This window comes from Hetaerina americana, unplaced genomic scaffold (genome assembly GCF_022747635.1).
Source record: "Hetaerina americana unplaced genomic scaffold, ioHetAmer1.1.p SCAF_103, whole genome shotgun sequence".
NCBI lineage: Eukaryota > Metazoa > Arthropoda > Insecta > Odonata > Calopterygidae > Hetaerina > Hetaerina americana.
In genome coordinates, this window is record NW_027286104.1 from 590,683 (window position 1) to 610,292 (window position 19,610).

The following is a 19,610-nucleotide window of genomic DNA, read 5'->3' on the forward strand; positions in this document are numbered from 1 at the left end:
ATTCTTACTTTCGGAGAGAGCAATGTTCCAGTTGACGCAATTTTTCCATATTTTAAGATAGCGTTCGACAAATTACTTCATGGTAAACTACTCGCAAAGCTGGAAACATATGGAATTGATAAAAATACCCGGGGTTGGATTGAAGACTTTTTGGATGGTCGGGTAAAAAGAGTAATCATAGATGGAGTCAGCATAAACGTAGTAAATGTTACTTCAGATGTTCTCCAGGGAAGCGTTATCGGACCTCTTTTATGCCTACTTTACGTTAACGACATTGACTCCGTAGTTTCTAATCAGATAAGTTTTTTGCCGGTGATAGTGGTTTACAGAAATATCCGTATTCCTGATGAAACCTCAGCTTTAGCAGATTACTTGAACGCTTGTGCGTCACTTGGCAATTGGAATTTAAATTAAAAAAGTGCTCAGGGATGCAGTTTTGGAAAAGAGCGATTCCCTCCCGAACAGCTACTGCATTGGGAACACCGAAATGGAATGTGTAGCCTCGATTAAAGCCTTAGGCGCTACCCTCACTCACGACCTCTCTCGATTGAAACACATACGGGGAATATATCGACAAGGTAATAAAAAATATTAGAAGAGTAAATAAATTAGAAGAGTACTGAGTAAACGTGATAAAAAGGTCTCGGAGAAATGTTATCTTTCGCTGGTTTTTCTATGCAAGTTTTCCATAATTTTTAGTTCCATCGAACTAATTATACATAAACATATAATATTATATTTATTTATGCATAACTTATTATAACCAAACATGTATGCATACAAAGGCCGGTGTGGTTTAATAGATCAATCTATAGCGGCTAATGATCAAAGAAAGCAATGCAACTTTGTGAATTCCACATCATACTCGAATATTACGACCAGGGTGTCAATCCATAGTATGATTCAATCAATACATAAATAGTTCCTGAAGATGATTCGTACTCTGTTAGTTACAGTTATTTTAATACCCTGCAAGCCACCGCTAGGGGGTGTGGCAGGGGGTGATTACACACCAGACTACCCTTGACTGCCTTGAATTAAAACTCAGATCGTAAGATTAAAGCATTAAAAGGAATAGAAAAATTCAAAAAGGTTTCTTTCCGAAACCTCTCTCAAAAATATATCTCATGTACCAGAATTACAGATGAATAATGATGCCCAAATACTTCCAGCTTCACGCCTCAGGGGCATATCACAGAGTACTTTTATAACTTGCATGCAGATGTAAACCATCTTCTCCTGCAAGTCACCGCGAGTGGCATGGAATACGTATTACAGGAAAAGTGCAACTCTGGGCATGCGAGAAATGCGTATTACCTATATTAAACATTTCATATGTTAGTTCGGATTGAAGTAAAAAAAACAATGCATCTTTCCAATAAATTTTTAATTAGGTACGACTAGTCCCAACATATCGGCGTCATCTTCAGGTACAGATGAGTTGAAACTAGTCGTAACTAATTAAAAAATTGGTGGAAAGATACATTGTTTTTTTAATTCAGTGATTATCGATTTCCACGAAGTTGAGCCTGAAAACATCGAATATAACTAAATAATAAAATAACATAACGTAAATTTGGATGTTTTTCACATAAACAAACAATTACAATGACATTAACAAAGGGACACCATTAAAAGAGAAACAGAAGCTGTAATTATGAGAAAATATTCCAACACAATAAATTCCAGAGATTTCCACCGCACACCAAAGTCGAGAAAGTGTATCCTGCCCAGATGTTCCCACGAAAGAAGGAGAGAGATTTCTGGGTCTCCATTATTAAATTCTTTCGAAGAAACTGTCGAAGTTCATCCATCAGATGTGTATCCATTATTCATGACAGTAAGTGGCTTTGAAATTTCCATACGAATTACGGCCTAATCGAATAAATATTAACGCAGATATGCTATTTCAAGATGATGTCATATTCTTCAGCTGTGAGCATTCCATGGACATAGGCATGCATGTTCTTGTACGAGCGATCGTGTGTTCGAGTAAGAGTTGGCTTGTATTTTGATATTTACGCATGCGCTTAAGATTTATGCATTAACACCCCGTGCCACACGCCGGTGGCTTTCAAGCACTCGTTCCTCCCTCATTGGATACGCCATTAAAACAAAATCAAACCCAAGAATCTGAAAACTATGAATTACGGATTTCAATAATGGTGCAATAGTTTCAATATCTGTTCTACACTTTATCTCTCTAATTTTATTGACATGATCTCTCCTACCGTGGTACGACGGGGGTAAAAATATATTTTCAACATCACTGCTAAACAAACCTCTTTCCAAATTGGGCAAGAGATTAAATCTATGCATTATTTAGCCTTCACTCCGTGAGTCGTTCCCGGCCTAGCTCCTCTAATATTTTGGATTCTTTACTAAGTTCATCATTACAACGTTTTACAAAAACAACTAATTCGGAAATCAATCCAACTTCGTGAGGATTCCATATATACTTGCAGCGCATTTCAAGAAAGGCCTAACCAGCGAAATACAACATTTCTCTTTGACCTTCTCATCACATAGCACTCTCCTTATAAATTCCAATTTTTTTTTTTAGCCTGTCCACATATTCCCCGTGGATGTTTCACCCAGGAGAGACCGTGAGTGAGGGGAACGCAATTTTCTTTTCATTTCCCCCAAATGCTTTCGCTGTTTCGTTTTCAAATAAGCCTGGACCCAAGCAATCCTCATCGACCCAATACTCTCGTCTATTTAAAAAATCATTAGCATCTAATGTTTCAAGGGGTACACATATTAGTACACTTTAAGGGGTTAGCCTTAAAAAAAGCTAGTTTTCATTGGACGGGTGGTGGGAAAAGGCAACGAAAAAGGAAAAACGGAAGCGCTTTAGTTAGGCAACATTTAGAATACGCGGCAAATGTTTCTAGGATGTATGGGATAGACGGTTAGATAAGCTAGACTAGACAAGCTTCAGATAAAATGTCCAGAGTTTGTTAAGGGCTGCTACGAGAAGCGAGTACGCGTCACGGGTACGTGTGCCGGAGGATTTAGCCTGGGAGCCTCTTGATTTCCGAGGAAAGCATGCAAGACCTAACGACTTTCAGAAAGACACTGGCCACCTGGGTTCCCTTGCGACACAGAGAGAATTATTACCGAACCAAATTATATGGGGATAATCGTCGACCGAGACAAAATATGAGAGAAACGAACCGCCGAAGATAGACTGAAGTACTCGCTCTATCTTCGCACTAAAGGCATACATAACGACATCGAAGCCAAGAGCCAGGAAAAAATAGGAACGAACAAAATATTACAAAAAAGAGTACTTAATGCTACCCCAATTGACCCTTATTTATATAAATATAATCATATACTTATTAATATACTCAGTAGAGTACTAAAATTATTAGAGCAGCTAGGTTGGGAATCACTCACGGAGCGAAGGTTTAATCACTGATTAAAAATCTTGCATAAATTCAAGTGTCCCCCAGGGAAGTGTTACCCTCTTTCATTCCTTCTTGACGTTCACGACATTAACCCCGTAGTCACTAATCAGATAAGTTTTTTATCGGCTATGCAGTGGTTTACAGAAATATCCGTATTACTGGGGGCAAATCAGCTTTAGCAGATTACTTGAACGCTACGCAACGCTTGTACGACACTTGGCAATTGGAATTAAACTTAAAAAAATTGCGCAGTGATGAAGTTTTGGAAAAAGAGCGATTCCCTCCCGAACGATTACTGCATCGGGAACACCGAAATGGAATGTGTAGACTCGATTAAATTCCTAGGCGTTACCCTCACTCACGACCTCTCCTGGGTATAACACATATGATACGAGGAATATGTCGACAAGCTAACAAAATATTAAGGTTTATTAGAAGAATACTGGGTAAATGTGATGAAAATGTTAAAGCGACATGTTTTATTTCGCCGGTTTGGCCTCACTTGGAATACGCTGCTAGTATATAGGATCCTCACGAAGTCGGATCAGAAGGATTGACTGCCGAATTGGATCGCGTGCAGCGTGGAGGAGCTAGATTTGTGAAACTTTATTATCATAACCTTGGCAGCGTTACCAAAATATTAGAGGAGCTAGACTGGGAATCACTCACGGAGCGAAGGCTAAATGATATATATATAGATTAAATGTCTTGCATAAATTGGAAGGAGGTCTCTTTAGTAGTGATGTTAAAGATGATTTATTACCCCCATCGTAAAGCGGTAGGAGAGATCATGTCAATAAAATTAGAGGGATGTTAATTGTGAAACATACTGATTAAAGATTTCATTTTTACCACGAACGATAAGGGATCAGAATAATATTGTCCCGCCGCGGTAGGGTCAAAATTTAGTCTGGTGTGTATTCACCCCCAGCCACACACCCTTGAGGTGGCTTAGAGGGTGCTAAAATATCTATCTAATAGTCATCGTATAATGATTCCACGTTCTATGTGAGGCGGATTTCAGCGTTTAAGTGGCATACTCTAACTTAATAGTTCAATTTAATATAATAGTGACATTCGGATTCGAATTCGCTATTAAGAACATTCATTTCTTTGTAATTTTAATTGGAGCAGATAGATGACGATTGGAAGAGAGAAGAAAGCTTTTCACTCCTCGCAAAGGATTCAAATCGTCGACTCACAAATGAAGAATCCCAGCAAACCTGTCGGGAGTCATTTGGAATGGGTGAGTTTCTTTTTTGAAAGGGATATGCGCAAGACCGTTGGCCAAAAAACATGAGAATTAATCAATAATAATAAATCAATTTCTAATTAATCATCTCAAAGGGAGCCACAACCGAACACTTGGAAAACGACCATTTTCCGCCCAAGGCAGAGTTGTACACGGCATGGGCAAATGAAAATTCAAAGACTCAACACATCCGAGAGAGAGGAGAGGGAGTGGGTACTCACACACAGCCGAAAGACGGTTCGCTCCGCAGCAAACTGATCCACATTACCCCGCAGTGTCCAACGGGGGTGAAAGACCGCCAATAATTTACCGGGATGTAACGGTGTGCTAAGTCTTTGAGCAAACTGACTTCTTCCTACGCGAATTTCTAAGATACTCCCGCAAAAAAATAAAAGATCGGTATGATAAACATATCGCCAATGCGTGGGGCAATGACTGATGGCACTTGGCGAGGTCCCGACGAAAGATTTCTACGAAATCGGGATGGGGTCCAGCTTAGAGAAATAGGGAGCTAGTTTTGATTTCTGTGAATAGTCCAGGACGATGGGGGGGGGGCGAGGGGAGGATGGGGAAGGAGGGGGGGGGGTGAGGTTGAGGGAGAGGTCCTGCGTGGGCGAACGACCTGAGGACCCGCCCAGTCCAAATCCGAAGAAAATTAACCGCATCGGCCGGCGGAGGGGAAATCACACCCTCGGAACTCTCGATTGAGTCGTCACACGCTCTCTGTCCTCCGGGCGAGCGGGGCAGGAATATAGTATGTTTGGAATTAGAACAAGCCTTCAGATTTAATGTCACCATCACATTTACAGAGTATCCTTCAAGACACCCTTTAGGTTTTCAGCAAAAGGTCATCCCACATACTAAAATAATGGAGAAATTACATGTCTCAATTTTTTACGAACAGTTTGAGATGGACCACTGTTTTAGATATTTCAGTACTCAGCAAGGCAGCGCCAGGGTGTGCGGCAGGGGGTGAAAACACACCGAATTAATTTTGAACCGAATGTGATCCAATATATTTATTTATATACCCTGCAAGTCACCACTAGGGTGTGTGGCAGGGAGTGAATACACACCAGACTAATATTGACCCGAATATGACCCTACCGCGGTCGGATAATGTTATCCTTATCCCTTATCATTCTTAGAAAAAATGAAATATTAAATCTATCTGTCCTACTCCTAATTTCTCTAATTTTATTGATATGACCTCCCCTACCGTAGTGAGATGGGGGTGACTATACATTTTCAACATCACTGCTAAAGAGACGCCCTCCCAATGTATGCAAGAGATTTAATCTATAATTTAACCTTCGCTCCGCGAGTGATTCAAATCAGTTTCTAAGCTTATAAAATATTAATCTGCATTGTCTATGAGAAGAGGTGCTTCTGCATTCTGATGAAACATGAGATGTGCGACAAAGTTATAACAGATGTTTTTCGATGGAAATTATGGTGCTTGAAATTGTTTTCTTTGCGCATAAAATTGGGCGTACCGAAAAAACTAATATTCGAGTCACGCTAGTGTCTATTTCCTGTTGCTGTAGTCTATCTAACCTATCGATATCGTTCACATAATCCTCTCGGGCGTCGAAATAAACTCTAATTCCCTGGGCCCCTCTCCGACAATCACTCGTCTCGCAATCGGCTGAGCCCTCCGCGCATGGAGTGGCTCATTCCCACAGAGCGTCATGCTGTGCCAAAAGAAAGAAGTCTATGCACCCAGGTTTCAGAAAGCATTTCTTCAAAAATAAGCAACTGACTTTAGTAACTAGTATAAATTGGGTCCTCACGAAGTAGGATTAATTGCCGAATTGGATCGGGTTGTCGAGCTAGATTTGTAAAACCTTGTTATGGCAAACTTAGTAGCGAATCCAAGATATTAGAGCATCTACGCTGGGAATCACTCACGGAGCGAAGGCTATATTACAAATTGAGCAGCTTCAGGATGCCTTGATGTGGCGGAAGTCGAACATAATGAATAACTGATCAAAGGACTTTTCCACTTGATAGAGTGGACAATTGCTTCGATCAGTTATTCGTTATACTACAGATTGAAGCTTTTGCATAAATTGGAAGGATATCTATTTAGCAGTGATTTTGAAAATTTATTATTACCCCTATTGTCCTACAGTAGGCGAGAATTCGTCAATAAAATTAGAGAGAGGTTAATTGTAGAACATATTGACTTAAGATTTCATTTTTCCCACAAACGACAAGGGATTAGAATAACATTGTTCGACCCCGGTATGGTCATATTCGGGTCAAAATTAGTCTGATGTGTATTCACCCCCTGCCAGACACCCTGGCGGTGGCTTGGAGGGTACTAAAATATCTATCAAACATCGAAATTGTATGCAATAATAGCATTTGATTGGACGAATATCTCGACGTTTACTTACGGGTTACAATAGAGCATTGATAGATCTCTCCGATAGATCATTGAACGCACTTCCCAGATATAAGTCAACATATTTCCTCAGAAAAAATTGGGAACACGATACATTTAAATTTTATTAATTTAACCTTCAGCAGCAAAGCTATGATATGAAACACCTCTCTTGGTCACAATCTATATGGGTTCAGGTGGGTATAATGTCAAAAGCAATCACCGGTACGTTTTAACAAGTCCTGTGAAAGGTTTATTTGATTCATAGCCGAGTTTTATTTTGGTCGGTATAATCTATTTAGCCATAATAGTCGGGCGTTAAATTAGTAAGGGAGTTCAAGTTAGACGAGTTTTTACAAAGATCATTACTACATGAATACACAAATTATGATCGAACAAAGTATTTTAGAATAGACTTTTGCATTAAGATGATGCAGAGCATCGAGTAATTATCGACAAGGAGAAGCTCAATCCACCGGACACCACACCGACCACTCCTTCCAAGAGATCCTCAGCCGAGTGTTTCTTGAATCGAGAGGGACTCTCCGGAGTGATCACTTACTTTGGGAGCCGGGTGATGCACGGTTCCGGATCCTCTCGGTTTGACTACGAAACTCCTCTCCCGGGAGAAGTCCACCAGCTTCGAACTCCTCTTCAAGTCACCTCCGGGTAACGAATCCGGGGCGTCGGAGGGAGGCGCCGCGGGGCTATCATTGCCACTCATAGCTGCTATAGGCGCCTGGCAATAGAGAGAGGCGAGGGATGGCACTGTTAGACTGCATTGCAACATTATGAGACACCATGCAACCATATCTCAAATCGTGAGATAACCTCTAAGCGTTGAAAACATATAAAAACCACAAAAGCACACAAGAGACAGAGTAAATTTCCACAATTTTGTCCTGCTTGGTATTACAACGCGTGATTCGTCATCAGCATGTACGAAGGAAATACGGGTTGGGGCACATTACACACAAGTGTCAAATTATATGCATATGTGTACATGTGTAATTGTGTAGTGTAACATATAGTATATGCATATGTGTATATAAATGAACATAAAATGCCACAGAGTGTAAAAATAAATCGCCTTGACCGGGATTCGAACCCGGATTCCTTGATGTCCGGCCGCGGGCTTTAGCCAGTTAAGCTACACGGGTATCATCTTAACTTTCTAGATTTAGGGGGCTGTAAAGGAACAAGATGTTGTGACGATATGACGTAAAAACAATGTCACAGCCAGCCATAGTCATGCGCGATGAGCCTCAGTCCACGGGGTTAAAGCCAAATTTTGAACACTAGGGTTGTTTTATCTTTGACAAATTCCAAGACACTGCAGGAGATGCTGGAACAGTAACTATTTAACTGAGTCATTTGCTAAGTGTCAATTACAATGAAACAGTTTAAAGCGTAAAAATTATTCGCTTTTACCTGGTTTCGAACACGTATCCCTCGACGTCCGGCCGAGTACTTTAGCCAGTTAATCCGTCGAGGCTTTTTATATCGAGAAGCCAACTTTTAAACACGTTTAAAAGTTAGCTTTAACCTCGTGGACTGTGGTGCATCGCGTGTGCATGTGTGTGTGTGTGTATGTATATATATATATATATATATATATATATACAGAAACAGATATAAGGAAAAGGGATAGGAACACATATAAAGGACGAACACAATAAAGGTGGGGAAGGCGGAATCGAACGGATCACAAGAGTAAAAATATATCTGTTTCTGTATATATGAGTATTTATTCGCCGATTGGCGGGATTTCGTGTTTGAATGTGTTTATATATATATATATATATATATATATATATATATATATATATATATATATATATGTACATATACACGAACACACACGTGTTTGTGTTTGAATGAGTGTACGAGTATATACATACATTCAACACGAACACCCGCCGCCATAGGGTGAACAAATGTTCATTTATAAGGAAATACATAGGTGTAAGAAAAAGGGGCAGGTATAAAAGACGAACACAGGAGAGGTGGGGAAAAGCGGAATCGAGCAGATCACAAGTGCATAAATTGTTGCAAAAATGGCGAGCTCAAGTGGTTAGAGCATCGGCCCGGCGAGTCGAAAGATCCCGTGTTCAAGTCCCAGTTCAGGAAATATTTTTGCACCTGTGATCCGCTCGATTCCGCCTTCCCCAACTCTCCTTTGTTCGTCTTTAATATGTAGTCCTATCCGTTTTTTGTTTTATCTATTTCTACGTGTGTGTGTGTGTGTATATGCTTCACCCAAGTTGTGTCATTTTTCGGGTACCAGATCTTCCTGGGAAACCGCAACCGGCACTGGGAAAGGAACACGCTCCTCTACCCTGATGTGTGAATTTCTCACGCCGTCGGGCTTAGTACTGGGTAAACTCAACCATCAGTGGGCATGCATTCAGTGGGCTTGGTTCAGCCCGGGCGGTTTAAATGACTGGGCCACCCAGATAAGCGCCATCTCATATGACTGCCTACAAATCCCCTCCCACCCCCTTGTTCATTACCTCTCCTTCCCTCACCTATCCCCCGCACATGTCCTCTCCGTTCTTCCCCGAGAACGCCATTCAGAAGACGACGGCCGAGCCGTCGAAACGTCAAAACAACATATTGTGAGTGTCCTTTCTTTGTGTATCTATGGTTTGAAAATCTACCTCTGTGTTTTTTTATATTTGTGCGTCGCCGAAGAGCGTCCGTTTCGAAGAAATATATATATATATATATATATATATATATATATATATATATATATATATGTATATATATATGATGATTAGTTCTTCCTACCTTAATCTACCGGTTAAGGTAGGTTTTTGGATGGAAACAGCTCCTTAATAAATATTTTATGACTCCTAGCAAAACACAACATCCAGCATCCTACTCTACATCAGGTCCCTCTTCATCTCTGAGTACTTTCTTCCTCCCTTCATCCCGTCCAACATCCCTATCCTGTTCCTTCCCTTTCCTCGCTTGCCTAACATTCTCCCCTCTATCACAGTCTTCAACATCCCACTGCCGGTCAATACCGCCTTCATCCACTTTTCCTACCTCCATAGGATTTCTCTCAACAAACCCCTGTCCTCGCCCACCATACCAAGTACTTCCTCATTTGTTTTCTTCTCTGTCCATTTCACCTTCTCCATTCTTCTCCACACCCACATTTCAAAAGCCTCCAGTCTACATCTATCCTCCTACTTCAATGACCACGTTTCCGCACCGTACATAGCTACGCTCTATATCATAGTTTTTACGAGTCTTTTCTTAACATCCTTACTCAAAGTCCCTGTCATCAACTCCCTCCTCCTTGTGAAAGCCCCATTGTCTAGCGCAATTCTTCTCCTTACGTCCCTACTACTTTGACCGTGTTGGTCCAAAGCACTACCGAGATACGTAAACTGTTCTATCTGCTCTAGTTTTGCCCTCCTATTTTAATGTTTAGCTTAACCTTTTTCTCTCTAGAAAATCGCATAACCTTTGTTTTATTAATATTGATTCTCATCCCATACCTGTCGCACTGAATTTCCAATTCACTAAGCAATGCTTGCAACCCCTTGGCTGACTGACAAAAGCGTATAGAGTAAGGCGAGCATATATGTGTATATGTATCATAATAAAATATATTCTTTTGGTGTTGCATCCCTTGTGTGGAATTAACCCCTGGCACACGCGCTAGAGGTGGCTGGAAAGTATCATGTATAAATAGAAAAAAGAAACATTGGGGTGCAGAGGGTTCTGTACATTTACACAATACCCCGTCAGCTACCACTAGGGCGTGTGCCAGGCTCAGTTCACTTTCAGGAATGATTTGGCGCTTGGTTCTGTTAACAGACAAAACAATTCGTGAAAACATATGTAAACCAATAAATCACGAATCAATTAAGTTGGCTGCCTGAATTAAATAAGCTTATTTCCAATGAGCAGACAACTGGTAATTCGGTTTAGGGTGGCGATTGGAGGGAACTTAAAGCTGAGACCATCTGATTGATTGTAGAATTGCTCTTTGAAAACGAATTATTTTGTTAACCACCATCTTAATCAGGAAAGATATTTTCTTTGCGTTATTTGGGGTCGATTTGAAATTAATCACAATCTCTCGAACTAATTGTAAGGGTTCCCGCTGTGGCAGCATACGTGAATAACAAAGGAAACATGGACAGCCACTGTAGGAATATATTTATCGTCGTTGAGAATTATTGCCAGCTCAATGTAATTGTTATCCCATACGCCCGTTTACATGGAAATATTCAATGAAAAGGATATTTAATAATTGGCAAGTACAACGGATGGACAGGGAAGGTTATGCTAGAGACAACCAGTCGGATTGGGATTCCTAGTTTGTGAACTTTGGGCAGGCTCTGAAATCTAGAGGCGAGGCGATTCATTGGAATCAGGCACACCAAGATTCCCTCTTATAGAAAATCACAGATAAGTGCAATGCAATTTATTATAAAGGGAGTTAGATCTTCGGGTAATGGGAATAAGTTATTGCTGTCAATAAAATCAAGGAAATTTTTAAAATGCACAGACTTGTGTATAACAAAAACAAAATTATCTAAATCAGGTTGCTGTATGATAAGGTGTTTTTCAATAGAACAATTTCAGAGGGTAAAATATCATTCATCTTGACCGGGATTCGATCCCGGGACCCTCGATGTCCGATGAAAAAAAATGCAGAATTTAAGAGCGATAGCTTAAGTGGCTAAAGCACTCGGCCGGATGTCGAGTGATCCGCGTTCGAATCCCAGTCAAGGTGAATGATTTCTAGACACTGAAACTGTTGCATTGGAATGCATATTGGCGGATGTAGCAGTTTAAAGTTATTTTTGCGGCATCCCCCGCATTTTCTTGGAATTTGTCAAAGGTGTTTTCCGTTGACGGTGTCTCGCAGCCCTCAAAGGGTACGGTCCCACTTGTTTCAGTGATATTCTGGGAAAGGATTCGTCGTTCCTCCAGTTATTTTGGATGTGCTCAACTTGAAAAAAATGAAGCCAGAATCCATTTATTTATGCATAAAAAACTGATTTCTAAACGGAAACACAAGAAAGGGACTCTAAAAGCATTCAATTGCCGACTGGATAGATAGATTCTAGACGAACCAATGATTGACTTTTCTTCATTTGAGTAATTAATCTACCTCCTAAATATCTCATATTTTGGCAAAGTTCTTACGAGCGATTAATATGAACAGTGCCATTTAGGATGTGATAGAAATATGAAAATTCTTTTTGCAGATATGCCACAGAATAATATACCATAGCCTACACTTTTTCTAAACATTTTTATAATGCTTGCACGATTGAATCCTGTATCAAGTGAATGTTATATTTTCCTGTTAGCGCTACGGAAATCTTAAATTACTGAGCCTTGACAGGAGCTTTCAAAATGAATTTTTCAATGAAATGTACGAGAGATGAAAGTCGATTTCCGCTACTTGACCGATGAAAGCATCGAACCTTTGTAATGGTACTTACTACGTGGTAGAGCTATGAAATTCATGTGAGTAGAACGGTTGAAATTATTAACCTTAATAATTATGTGAAGGTCAAGCGGAGATGCCGAGACTGTTTGGTCATCTGGTTGAAGCCAATTTAACTAATCAGTATAATTTCGAATTGAGTACTTGAACATTTTTCTAATACTTCCTTGAAACTTAATTACATGTTGAACTTATCTTGCAATAAGTTTTCAAGCTAGATTTGTTTAAGACAATTAGCACGTTAGCATATTAACTTCTCTAAAATGGCTGTCGCGGACTTCACCAACGGGTAATCAACTTTAGCTCGTTTCCGACTAATTTGGTTTGATCCTGCAATCAAGTATGTGAAAGTGAAAAAATCGAAAAAACCTGCTTGAAACGTTCATCCAAATGAACAGTTAGGCAGGAAAAATGAAATAAGTCTCCTAAGTAAGCCTCTTAAGTGAATTATTTATGTTAAATGAACTATTTACTTTGTATGATTTATGAGAACGAACTACGCCCATACACTTAAGTTCATTTCCTTAGCTATTGTTGTGATGCGAATGTTCTCCACCATAAAATGAAATAAATCGCAAAGCAATCAGTGATCTCTCCATGGGACTGCACATACACAATTTCATTTAATTACTAAACACTTACAATATACCACTTCCAATCACAGGAGGACTCAAAATCGAAGACTAATTCTTTTTTCCGGAGGCCCTCGCCCCCTTTTTACCCGTACAACCGGAACATCTGCAAAGACACAATGGTTAGAATATGTTAAAATCAATCTGGATCAATTTAAGCATTAATCAAAATTGTTTACGAGACATGACCTGATATAAACGGGTCGATCAAATGCAAAATTGCAGTTGTGTGCGGTGTTGCGGCGAATATTTCATCCGCTGGACAACAAATGAAAGGAAAAGGTTTAATTCGCGTGAATTTTTATCTATCCCACTGCACCATTCGATTATTTTCCGATATAAAGAGAGACATAAGGATCGCAGTTGATGGCGAGAGAAACTCCCGCAAGTTAGATATTAATAAATGCGTTTACGAGGTGTGTTCGGAAAGTAAGGTGACTTTTCAAATTTCGCGGGCAGCATCCCTTCGAATATTTCGATTTTTTGTTTTGTTGTGTTGGTACACATGATACAAAAATTTTTCAGCAGTTTCAGCAATATAGTAAACATAGTTTGTTATTGACATATACAAATGCTAGACGTGTTTTAGTGTGCTCGGCGATTTTCTGCTATAAAAAAATGGATCAAAGAATTTGCATGAAATTTAATGTAATAATGGAGTTAAGCGCTTTAAAACACTTTGTGCGTTGACAGTGGCATACAGTGGGTCTATTTTGAGTAAAAAAATGTTCATAAGTTGTAGAAACTCTTCCAAGATGGTCGAGAAGATGCTAATGATGAACCTGGCTCTGGACGCCCCAGCAGGTCAACAACAGATGACAACGTTGAAATAGTGAAGAAAATTGTTTTGAAAAAACGTCAAATCACTATAAGAGAAGTTGCTGAGGATGTTGGCATATCGGTTGGCTCGTACCATACAATTATTTCGGATGTTTTGAGCATGAGACGTGTGTCTCCGAAGTTCGTTCCGAAACTACTTAATTTTGACCAGAAGAATCGTCGTATGAGCATCGCTCAGGAGCTGTTGAATGACGTCAATGACGATCCTGGTTTGCTCAAAAGGATCATAACTGGTGACGAATGATGGGTATATGGTTATGACGTCGAAACCAAAGCCTAATCGTCCCAATGGAATAATCCAGGAGACTGAGACAGAAAAAAACACGTCAAGTTCGATCAAATGCAAGGTTTTTCTTACTAATATCTTCGATTGTCGTGGCGTACTGAATCAGGAGTTCTTCCCACAAGGTCGCACGGTTAAAAAGGAGCAATACCTTGAAGTTATGCGCCATTTGCGAGAAGCAATATGAAAAAAACGTCCGCAATTGTGGGAAACAATTCATGTGTATTGACATGATCTCTCCTGCCGTAGTCCGATTGGGATAAAAATACATACAAGGTGTGTATAAATAGTATCGGGAAAAAGATTTTATCCAGATATTGCTACAATTCCTCAAATTTATTCCAAGCACATCCTTTGAGAGAGTCAACACACTTTTGCCAGCGGATGTTCCACGACTCGAAAGCTCCCTGGTAGGCGGATTCCGGAAGGTCCTTTAGGGTATGCGTGCAAGCTTCTTTGATGGCGGCACTTAGGGTCCCATGGTGGTGTCCTTTGAGGGAGGATTCCACTTTTGGGAGTAGGAATAACAGTCTGCATGTGCCAAGGCCTTTTTTCGTCAGGTAGTCGGTTACCTTATAGCAGGCCTTCGGGACGAGCTTATTGCAGATCTTTCGCATCGCCAAAATTTCAGTGATAATGATGTGTGCACTGTCATCTTATCAATACCAATACGATGTACGATCATGCGCACACTTAGCTGACGGTCTGAATTCAGAACTTCAGGCACACTTTGTCTCCGCTTCTTGACGTCGACGACTGTCCAGCGCGGTAGGCTTGTCCTCAACACTCTCTCGGACATCTTTGAATAGCTTGTGTCCCTTAAAATCTGCAGTTTGTGACATGCTTTCATCCTTGAACACTTGGCGAATCATGCCCAATGTCTTCTTTCCTAATTCCCCCAGTCCAACACAAAATTTGATGGCGTATCGTTGTTCAATCGTAGCTGCTTTTTACGCTTGCGCCAAGTCACTCGACAGGGATCCACAAAAAACACGATCTAGCCTGAACGAACGCTCGCAGGCGATTGGCGCGTGTTGAAGGTCAGACCCACCAACACCGATCCTGCGCGCTGCGACGTCGTCACGTCAGGAAAAAGTTGTTCCCAAAACTTTTTATACAAATCTTGTATTCCACACCATTGATTAAAATACGACCTTCCAATTACTTAAGAGATTTAATCCGTAATGCAACCTTCGCTCCGTGAGTGACTACCAACCTAGATCCTCTAATATTTTGGATTACGCTACTCAGTTAACCATAACAACGATTAAAAAATATAGCTCATCTACACTGCACGCGAAATAATTCGGCAATCAATCCAAATAGGCGTAAATGAAAGAAGACTAACTTTGTAGATTCCACTAGGATTTTTTATTTGCAATTAAACCATGTTTGTGTAAAATAAAAATTCTAGTGGAGTCTGCAAAGTAAATATTTCCTCAGTTCGTATGAAAGACGCCCACCAAGTAACGCCTCAGGCAGTGTCTTAAATCAATCTAACTTCATGAAGATCCCGTACACGTACCAGCAACATATTCTAAACGATGCCTAATCAGCTAAAACTATCATCGCTCTTTAAATGCCCTCATTAAATATCCTCAAATACCTCCTAATGAACTCTAATTTTTTACTAGTTTCCAAATATTTCCCGTATATCCTTCAAGCAGGAGCGGTCGCGACTGAGGATAACGCACAAGTATTTATAACTCCATTGATCATAATTAAGCGAGTTGGCAAAGCATATCAGCAGGAGGCGAATTTACCGAAGGAGAAAATCCAAACATGCTTTCTTTAACATTTAAATTAGAAAAATTAAAATTACAAAACCTTACCATAAATTAAAATCACGCGGCACATTTCCGCACTTATTTCGTGTAACCAACCATGGTTGTAGGCGGGGGTCTGTTAGTCTGCCATGCACATATGTATATAGAGATGGAGGGTTGAGGTCTTTAATTGGGAAGCGCGTTGTGGGAAGGTCATTTTCCGATCTACTGGAGGGTGTCCTCCGGTCGTGAGGTATGCGAATATTTGCGAAGATGATTCGTTCACATATCAAAGCACTGAAATTAAGCCCAAGTGATTTTTAGTTTATCATTATATTGTGAAATATCCCACTAGGTGGCCCCGATAAAATTTCTTAACCGTCAAAGTCACACTGCGGTTCACCGAACAACCATTCATTATATTTAGAACCTTGCACAGATACGCAATAACAGTAGCATCGTGGATAATAATAGTAAAAGCGAGGGTAGTGAGAGGGGGAGAGAGAGAGGGAGAGGGATAGAGGGAGGCAAGGGCGCCGGGAGAGACAAACCATATGATAGTTGGTTTATTGACCATTACACGGTCATTTCATCTCAATAGTTCGTTTGGTCTTCTTCGAAAGCCCAGACTTTATCAATTAAAAGTCTAAATGTATCCGCTGAGAGCCATTACTGTGAGAGCCAAATAGGATGTTTCCACCTCTCTATTGTCACGTGGGAAAATAGTCCTCCAGTTGCCGGGATCTTTTAAAGACTAAAAAACCGTCCAATAATTATTTCATAACAATTTAGTCAAAAAGTTAGATATCAATACCGTAGTAAAAATACCAAATGCCCCATTGTAAAATCCTTAAGCAATATCGCACAAAGAATTGTCAAAGATGGCTTCAATACAGTAACTTAGTAATATGTTTACTACGTAAAAATCATTGTTACCATGAATATGTATCTTTCCTCTATTTAATAGAGTTTTCGCAGATTTTTCACACCCCCCTTCTATTCGTGGGTGTTTTCCTTCGTGGGTTTTTACTAGGTGAGCAATGCCACATTCTCCCTAGCTTTTCCCACAAACCTCATTCCTTGCTTACCCCTTCCTTATTTTATTATTCTCTTTAATCACTGTCATTTACTTTGAGCATAAGTGTATGTGTAGGTGTATCCTTAATATATATATTATATATAAAACCATAAACACAGTAATCAACCCGAAGGTCGGTTGGTAGGTGATGTTAGAGTTCACCCAGTACTAAGCCCGACGGCGTGTGAAATTCACACATCAGGGTAGGGGGGCCAGTTCCTTTCCCTGTGCCGGTTATGGTTTCCCAGGAAGATCTGGTACCCGAAAAATCATTGAGCTTGGGTGGAGCTGCAGGTGCCCAGAGTGCCTTGCCCGGGAAACGAACCCGGGACCCTCCGGTCAGTAGTCCAACGCTCTCCACCTGGATTACCGCGACCCACTAACATATATATATATATATATATATATATATATATATATATATATATATATATATATATATATATATATATATATATATATATATAAATATATATATATATAAATATAAATATATATATATATAAATATATATATATATATAGAGCATGTTTATTTTTTCTTCTATTATGGAATGGAGCAGTAAGGAAATGAAACTGGGCAGTACAAGCAAATAAGAATCAAAATAATTAGTTGACTTGTATATATATGTGTGTATATATTTATATATATGTATACATACATATGTATATATATATATATAGAAAATATATATATATATATTTTTTTTAAGGTAATCTACCGGTTAAGGTAGGTTTTTGGATGGACACAACTACCAAACAAATATTTTATTACTCCTAACAAAACACAAAATTCATCATCCTTCTCTATATCAGGTCCCTCTTCATCTCTGAGTACTTTCTTCCTCCCTTCATCCCGTCCAACATCCCTATCCTGTTCCTTCCCTTGCCTCTTTTGCCCAACATTCTACCCTCTATCACAGTCTTCAACATCCCACTGCCGGTCAACACCCCCTTCATCCACTTTTCCTGCCTCCCTTGGATTGCTCCCAACAAACCCCTCTCTTCGCCCACCATACCAAGTACTTCCTCATTTGTTTTCTTCTCTGTCCATTTCACCTTCTCCATTCTTCTCCACACCCACATTTCAAAAGCCTCCAGTCTACGTCTATCCTCCTGCTTCAATGACCACGTTTCCGAACCATACATAGCTACGCTCCATATCAAAGTTTTTACGAGTCTTTTCTTAACATCCTTACTCAAAGTCCCTGTCATCAACTCCCTCCTCCTTGTGAAAGCCTCTTTGCCTAGCGCAATTCTTCTCCTTACGTCCCTACTACTTTGACCGTGTTGGTCCAAAACACTACCGAGATACGTAAACTGTTCTACCTGCTCAAGTTTTTGCCCTCCTACTTTAATGTTAAGCTTGGCCTTTTTCTCTCTAGAAAATCGCATAACCTTTGTTTTATTAATATTGATTCTCATCCCATACCTGTCGCACTGAATTTCCAATTCACTCAGCAATGCTTGCAGCCCCTTGGCTGACTGACAAACTAAAGCTTGGTCATCAGCAAACCTAACTGATTTTATGAATTCCCCGCCCACTTTCATTCCTACCTCCAGTACTTCCCATGCCTCTTAAATCATTTCCTCAGCATACATGTTGAACAACAACGGTGATAATGGGAAACCCTGCCTTACACCCCTTCCTAACACTGCCCAACCGGACTCCTCGTTCCTAACTCGCACCTGAGCAGTCTGAGACATGTACAGGTTGCGGATTAGCCTCCTTTCCCTCCAATCTATTCCTATTTTCTGCAATATACTCATTAGTTTTTCCCAATTCACTCTATCAAACGCTTTTTCGAAATCTACGAAACAGGCAAATACCTCCTGGTTGTGTTCTATATTCCTCTCGATCTCATTACTGCAATGGCATCACGCGTACCTCTCCCCTTCCTAAACCCAAACTGATCATCCCCTAAGTAATAATTTGCCCTACTCTCTATCCTTTTGTTGATGATCCTGAGAACAACTTTAGCTGCGTGGGATATCAAACTACTTGTCCTATAGTCCTCACATGACGTGGCCTTTACCTTTTTTGGAATAGGAACTAAAACTGATCTCACAAAGTGTTCCGGCCAGATTCCCTCCTCATAAATACTACGGATTAGCCCATATAGCCTCTTCCTCCCACATTTTCCTAAGCATTTTAAAAGTTCCACGGGAATGTTATCTACCCCCACGGCCTTATTTAGTTTCATCTCCCTTAATGCCCTTTCTATCTCATTATCTAGTATGCCTGGACCTAAGCCGTCATCCTCTACGTCATTTTCTTTTTCAATGTCTAACTTTGTTGGTCTGAGTTCTTACTATATATATATAATTATATATATATATATATATATATATATATATATATATATATATATATATATATATATATGCATATGTATGTATATATGGGTGTATACATGGGTAGTCCAAGTGACAACGGCTATTCCCCAAGAGCGCCATCGGTCTCGTGGTATTCCTT

General features: G+C 40.0%; 1 protein-coding gene across 3 annotated transcripts in view; it reads right to left on the reverse strand.

Moving 5' to 3' along the window:
- Window positions 1-19,610, reverse strand: part of LOC139700508 (uncharacterized) — a 98,841-nt gene that overhangs the window by 37,640 nt on the left and 41,591 nt on the right. For all 3 annotated transcript variants that reach the window (XM_071599068.1, XM_071599067.1, XM_071599066.1), the window contains exons 3-4: window positions 13,179-13,274; window positions 7,617-7,793 (exon numbers count right to left, since the gene is read on the reverse strand). In XM_071599068.1, coding sequence (XP_071455169.1) covers window positions 7,617-7,778 — 162 coding nt within the window. In that variant the 5' untranslated portion in view covers window positions 7,779-7,793; window positions 13,179-13,274. The remainder of the gene's footprint in view (window positions 1-7,616; window positions 7,794-13,178; window positions 13,275-19,610) is intronic.